Source organism: Cariama cristata, unplaced genomic scaffold (genome assembly GCF_000690535.1).
Source record: "Cariama cristata isolate BGI_N322 unplaced genomic scaffold, ASM69053v1 scaffold5387, whole genome shotgun sequence".
NCBI classification, from domain to species: domain Eukaryota; kingdom Metazoa; phylum Chordata; class Aves; order Cariamiformes; family Cariamidae; genus Cariama; species Cariama cristata.
In genome coordinates, this window is record NW_009625999.1 from 11512 (window position 1) to 18478 (window position 6967).

General features: G+C 37.9%; 1 protein-coding gene across 1 annotated transcript; it reads left to right on the top strand.

Moving 5' to 3' along the window:
* Nucleotides 1-320: 320 nt before the first annotated feature.
* On the top strand, nucleotides 321-5654 carry IMPAD1 (inositol monophosphatase domain containing 1; the record flags this gene model as incomplete). The annotated part of the gene is made up of 4 exons (XM_009703833.1): nucleotides 321-480; nucleotides 1418-1513; nucleotides 3360-3521; nucleotides 4910-5654. Coding segments are annotated over 4 exons (690 nt in total), but the record flags the coding sequence as incomplete, so codon positions are not given.
* Between the last annotated feature and the right edge of the window lie 1313 nt (nucleotides 5655-6967).

Genomic DNA, 6967 nt, shown 5'->3' on the forward strand with positions numbered 1-6967 from the left:
TGAAGCAACTGCATTTAACTTTTGACTTGAAGAAAACTGCGATTCGGACTGTGAGAACATTCAGTAGGAAGAGCTGCAGCCAAAGAAACAGTGTCCAGCTGTGACATGTTCACAGTAAAATTCTGAATTGTGGTTTTCCACTGCTTGTCGCATGACAGTAATAGCTTGTGAGTTGCTCAAAAGTGACTAATCCGGGCACTTTCAGCTGGAGGTGGAAGGAGAAAGAGAAGGTGTGAGCAAACAGCCTGTAATTTTCCCCCCAGTACCACAGTTACAGTATCTGATAAGTTAATGCAATTACTTTTGTTGTCTTATCATAGATAAACTCTGAAGAGCGCGTTGATACAGCTGATCAGGAGACGGTCTCCTGGGATCGCAGTATTCCCGAAGACATAAAACAAAAAATACAGCCTAAAGAGGTTCCAGCAGAAAGTGTTACTGTCTGGATCGATCCGTTAGATGCTACACAAGAATACACAGGTAGCTGATTCTTGTTGACAAATCATGTGTGTAATTCTGATGTCTGCCTTTTATACTGGAGACAAAATAGTAAGTATTTAAAATGACATCTCTTGTTAAAGTGTGTTATGTCAAAGCTAGTGTGATTTAATTGAACAAATTGCGTAATGAAATCTCCATAGTTATCAGACCAAAGCATTTACTTTTATGTATTCCAACTCTGAAATTACTTTGGTATTCCTGGCAACTAAGTAATTGCTAAAATAAATGGCAACTATCCTTTATGGATTCTGCTGGAACTGGACATTTCTTTATTTCAGTTATTACAGTGGCAAAACTAAATATCTCAGAATATTTTTTGTTTGTTTATTTAAAGGGAATACTAAGTAAATATTCTAAATTGACTTAAAAAAATTGTTACAGTTTTTCAAAAAAGCATGCATAATTCTATCTTCCCCTTTCTCAGATGTTTTAAGATGTCACAGTTCAAGTCAATCCAGCTAAAATTCTTGCTGATAAGTACTGCAGAACAAACAGAGAAATGGGGATTTTTTGGCGAATATTCTATTGATATGGTCACCTTTTTCAGTGAATGTTCTTTGGTATTTGAATTATTGGCTTTGAACCAATAGAGGATAGGAGCTGGGGCAGAGAAGGGAGAATATAGGGGCACAGGTTTCCATGAAAATAGGTGCTGCATAAGACACAGCTGTTGGAATTAGATCTGGTAAGAGTATTGACTACATCTACCGAACAGGAAAAATTGCTAGAAGCCTGAAAAGTCTTTAAAGTCTTTTGAAAACTGCAAGGTTATTTGAAGTTACGACAAAGCTACATAATTGTAAGAGGCAGAATGTAGACTAGTCTTCAAAGAACAACATTTCTGTAGTGTCAGGCCTGCTTTGTTTTTGTGTTCTTGGCATCTGGCTGTGAACTTACTCTCTTATTTTGCCCACAGAGGATCTTCGACAGTATGTCACGACAATGGTTTGTGTGGCTGTAAATGGTAAACCAGTAATAGGAGTGATACATAAGCCCTTCTCAGCATATACAGGTACCTTTATGCCTTCACATATTTCCAGCATCTTCGGTCATAGTGTTAATTAAAACTTGATGCTTGAGAGAACATCTGTAGATATAAATGAGAAAATAGTACCTGGGGTAAAAGTGCTGCTGCAGACCTCAGAGCTGCAGATGTGTTCTGTGCTATAAAACCAGACAGGAAAATACTGCCCTTGTTTAACATAAAAATTATGCATTTAAAACTAACTAACTGAAATTACGTTTAAGAATGAAGATCCCTTCAATTGAGGTGCTTATAGCAAACCAAAGAAAGTGAAACCTACACATAGTGAAACCAGTCTTACATGTGCTGTTAGTCTTTAGCAGAAGAGTACTTTGCTCATTCAGCAGAAGAACTTGGGTCTGTGATATTATACCCAGGAGCTGGTGTTTATTCAGGGTGAATAACAAACTGATTAAAGGTCTTAATGGCAACTGTTTGTATGTAACAGACAAGACTGTCTAGCATAGCCTTATTTATTACCTGACATGTTTTTAATGCCACAGCCATGAACTAATTAATTCTTTAGTATTAATGATGTATCAGTGAGCATGGCTGCAAGTTTGGCAACGTGTATGCACTTCTGAAAACTTCAAAGTAGCTTTAGTATTCACGTCTTACTGTGTATTTGAAACACGAATTTCTGTTCTCATTTTCCCTTAGGCAATACTGACCTCTAGAGTTGTGAAGTTATGCAGTAGCTCTGGCACAGAAACTAAGTCTCAATAAATGTATTTTTTATTTGTTCTCTTTTTTTTGCCCACGGAAGGCTCGGTATTTTGTGCTAAATATTTTACTGTCTTTAAATATGAACTTAATTTCCAGTCATTTAAGTATGTGCTGTATTCCAAAATGCTTTAAGAATATTGAGGTTTTTGGAACATACCTTTCTAAGTATCAACATCTATCTGAAGAAATGTTTTTTTAGCACTGTAATTTTGAGAATTTATCTCCTTTAATAATAGTAAAGTGTGAAATGTTCAGACATGGCATCAGATGAGATGCAATGAGTTCTGTCATTCTACGTGGAGAGTATTCATTTACCAAGCTGGAAATAGCAAAATGTTGTGAGTAGGATTGTTCCTAATACTACCACACAAATACAAAGCAATAGAGGGCAGTTGACATCGTTATTACACATAACTCGGTCTATTGCCATACAGTCTGGCCCTCTGCTGGGATGAAATTGCTGGTTAGTCTGCTAAGTAAATGTCAAATTAATGGTTAGGGGATGCCACCTGCCCAGCTTGGCTTTGAACCTCATCATGCCACAAGTGGGAGGTTGTGTATTCTAAATCCAGTCCTCTAAAACACACCATCAAATATTTTCCTTAGTATTACTACCCTCCTGAGCTATTTCCTTCCTCAGCATTACTATTCTTCTGAACAAAATGACTCGGGAACGTTTTTGCTATCTGCTTGGAAGGGTAGTGGGGCTTTTTGTTCTTATGAAAAGGTTTTTTGAGGAAATATTGGATCTGTTTCTGACTCAGAGCCATACTAGCTTCAGTGGCTTTCCAATTGCATGTTCTAAATACTACTGCTTGGGATTTTTCCATCTTGCTCTCTATTTTGGAAGTATCACCCAAGAATCGTCAGGCATGGGATGGTGCCATATGCACAAGCGTGTGTGTGTGGGGCTGTTTCTCTCCTGCTTGTGTGCACATGTGGACATCCACTCCTTCCTTCTGTCAGCCCTAACTTTCTCTTTTACAGTAGGGAGGGAAATTAAGTCAGAGGAATCAATTTCGTTTTCTCAGGTAAGTATCCTTTTATCTTTACACTTAGCAGAGATCATCTTCTGTAAATCTTAGTAGAAATTGTGTTTCTCTTGTAGCCTGGGCAATGGTGGATGGCGGGTCAAACATAAAAGCTCGTTCCTCCTACAATGAGAAAACTCCAAGGATTATTGTGTCCCGCTCCCACGCAGGAAAAGTTGAGCAGGTAGCACGGCAGACATTCGGCAATAAGACTGTGATAATCCCCGCTGGTGGAGCAGGTTGGTTCCTTAAGCATCCTATCCATTTTATTGCTTCTCAATGATTTAACGGGATAGCCGTTATTAGACAAAAGGATATAACGGGCATCTCCTCTTTTTCCTCTTACCTTTTGTTCTTCACATCCCTAAAAGCAAGCACTTGACACGGTTTTTCCTGTGTATGGAAACCTATATGCAAACTTATTTCAGGCTTCAGGGTATTCATGAGTTAGATGTTAGTGAACCTGAGCCTGGACCAGCAATGTTAATGTGATGCACTGATGTGCATTCACTGAAGGCACCGATGCCTCTGTGGAGGAAGAAGTGGTGTGTGACCACATGCAGAATTAAAAATTCTTTAAGAAAAAGCCATTAAAGTTTGGTGTTATTTCTTGCATTTATGTCAAAAGAGAAAACTAGTGTCACTAAAGTCCAGTTTTCTCTGCCTCATATTCAGTCCAAAGAGGTTTTAACTTAGTTTTTGTAACCTTACTCGATATCCTTGTGCATGTTACTGACAGAATACAAATATGTGAGACACTAGTGTGAAGCAATAGCTGTTTTAGAGTCTCAGAAAACCCACGCAAAATTTGAATTTTACAGAAATGTATCTTTCTGTGTCTTTAATATGGAAAGCTAGAGCTTCCTTACAGATTGTTGAGTCAAGAAGATCTTGCATAGGTTCTTCACCATGAATCTAAATTAATTTTCTTATGGTAGAGGAAGTGAAAGTGTAACTGATTATAGCAGATCTTCTCCAGGGCTTGACTCTGTATAAAGAAGATAAAGAAAGGAACACTTTAATGAAAGAAGGATATTGGTTGAACAGTTGAAAAATTGAAAAAATTCCATAAAAGGAATACTATTTTGAGCAATGACTTTGTACTGCATAATGTGTGATAAAGAGGGATGTCCTGGGCTGAGCTGCCTCATTGAAGAGTGGTATATGCATCTTCCTTCTATTGTAATAAAAAGCCAGGAAGAACAAGGTAGACTTCAGCATAATACAGAGATTGAGAAATAAGTGAGCGAATGTAAGAGCAAAACTATATTTGCGTTTCTGGTCTTGTTCTTTTAATGTGTCTCTAGAAAAGTCTAGCATATTGGTAAAGGCTGTCTAAAAATAATGTGTCTCAAATACCCAAGGCTTTAATTGGGGTGCAGTGGAAAAATCTTGCGGGGGTGGGGGAGGTGTTCCTATTTTCAAATTTTCTCTACAGGTCAGAGGGCAGACAAAGTTTATTGGTGCCTCCACCATTATACTGGATGGCCTGATATAATTAATGACATCACTTTCCTAAATCTTGCATGTGCGTATTATTAACACTTACTAGTAGCTTTATCCATTGCGGTGAACAGGAAAACTTGGTTTAACTTTTTTGGTTTTGACTTCTGTCCATTTCTTCTAGGTTATAAAGTGTTAGCCCTCCTTGATGTGGCTGAAAAGAATCAAGAAGAAGCTGACGTGTATATCCATGTCACCTACATTAAGAAGTGGGACATATGTGCTGGAAATGCAGTGTTGAGAGCATTGGGTGGCCATATGACTACCCTGACTGGTGAAGAAATCAGTTACACTGGCTCGGATGGCAATGAGGGAGGACTTATAGCCAGTATCAACATGAATCATAAAGCACTAATTGAAAAACTTCCAGATCTGGAAAAAACATCACACAAATAAACTTGACTGATGGAGAAGTACAAATCGTGCTTTCACAGCCTCCAAATGCGCTGTCTGAAGAAGCAGGTGTGAAAACCTGCTGGGGAAGATGCAAAGCAAAGCGGTTTGGTGTGGGTTTGGGGCCTATATCGTGCATTGGGTTTCTTCAGTGGTGGTATTTAAAAAAGAATAAAATAATAATAATAATCAGAAGTAGGAAGGGGACTGACTGCCTCACATCTCAGTTTCCATGTTTTATTTTTTTCAGACTGTTTTCATGCAGTTCTTATACTCAAGGTGCATATACAGTATATATTGGTGAACGTAGGTGGACTAAAGAAAAGTTCAAAGTTATTCATAAAGTAACCTAAGTAGTTCTCACAGGAATTCTTGGAACCTTTTACATCTTGTTACTGTAGTTCTAGCAACTCCATGATGAATTAGGTAGGAAAAAAGGTTGATTTGTATAGGCATCTGATAACTCTGTAAACAATTTAGCAGGAAACGTGACCTTGTGTTCTGTATCCCCTGAACAGAAAGCACAAAAAGGTTGACACAAATTTATATGCAGCAACAGTTTATCTTTGACATTATGGCACTCATTCCGCTTTTCAAGAGCGGAAAAAAAAGCAATGTTCTGTACTATTTTGACTTTTTTCCTGAAGGTGTAAATGAGTTTAGTTCAGATGGGTTGTGAATATCAGTGTTTTATTAATCAGTGTAATTATTTCCATATACCTTTTTAAAAGAAGGCAGAGTTTCCTTGTATAGTTTTTAACAGTTACTTCTTGTCCTTGATTTCTGCGTACAGTGTTGAAGATGCATGCTAGATTTTTCTCTAATGTAGGACTTGTTCATCATTTGGTGTTTGTGCCTATAGAAGCAACCTCTTTCTTCAGTACTTGTTTTTTTTTGTTTGGTTGGGGTTTTTTTCCAATGGACAGAGTCATATGGAATGAGTTTAACAGAAATAGTAAGTTGATTGGTTGTTTCCATTTACGACATGAGATACAGACCAGCAATTTTTTTACAGCCCCAGAAATAACTTTCTGTCTTTTTAGGTTAAGGTGCGCTCTTTTCTGCAGAAAGCCCTTGAACCATCCCAAACAGCTTGCGGTTACTGGGTTTGTGGGAGTGTACATAGAGAGAGACCATTTGAGCTCTCATCTCTTTAAGCAAGCTTGAAGAACATGTGCTTGAAGTACAGCAGGGTCTGCAAAACTACCGAAAAGTGTTCTTTGCCAATGCAAGATATACAGAACAGAACACGGGCCCTTTGATATCAAATCACAATTTGTTGCACCTCTAAAATATGTGGGCTTCTAAGTGCAAAAATGTAACCATCTGTATTGTTCTCTGCATCCCTCTGAAGGGTTTCAGAAGGTTAAAATGTACCCGTTATTTGAATTATCAGTAGATAAGCGTCCCATCTCTCCTCAAGAATGCTACAGTTCTTAGTTAATACAGGTGTTTTCTGTTCAAAGTTTATTCAGTATAAGCTTAGGCTGTTTAAACCAAATTCTTGATTACTTTCCTTTTAACTTCTTTCTTCATACTGCTGTTCTGATTAAAAAGAGGTTTTTCTCCTTATGTCAGTAGCAGAGCATGTCTAGATACCTCTTTTAACTTCTAGCTAATGTTCACGTTTCCAAGAGACCTCCTCAGATGTTGCATAACTACAGATACAGCCTTTTATTTTGTAACCTTACTGGCAAAGTAGACTGAAGCTTAGTCCTACTAGCCTTTTCGTACGGGTAGTTTTTCAAGAGAACTGTTTTTCCAAAATTGACACTATTGCTGCTGTTTG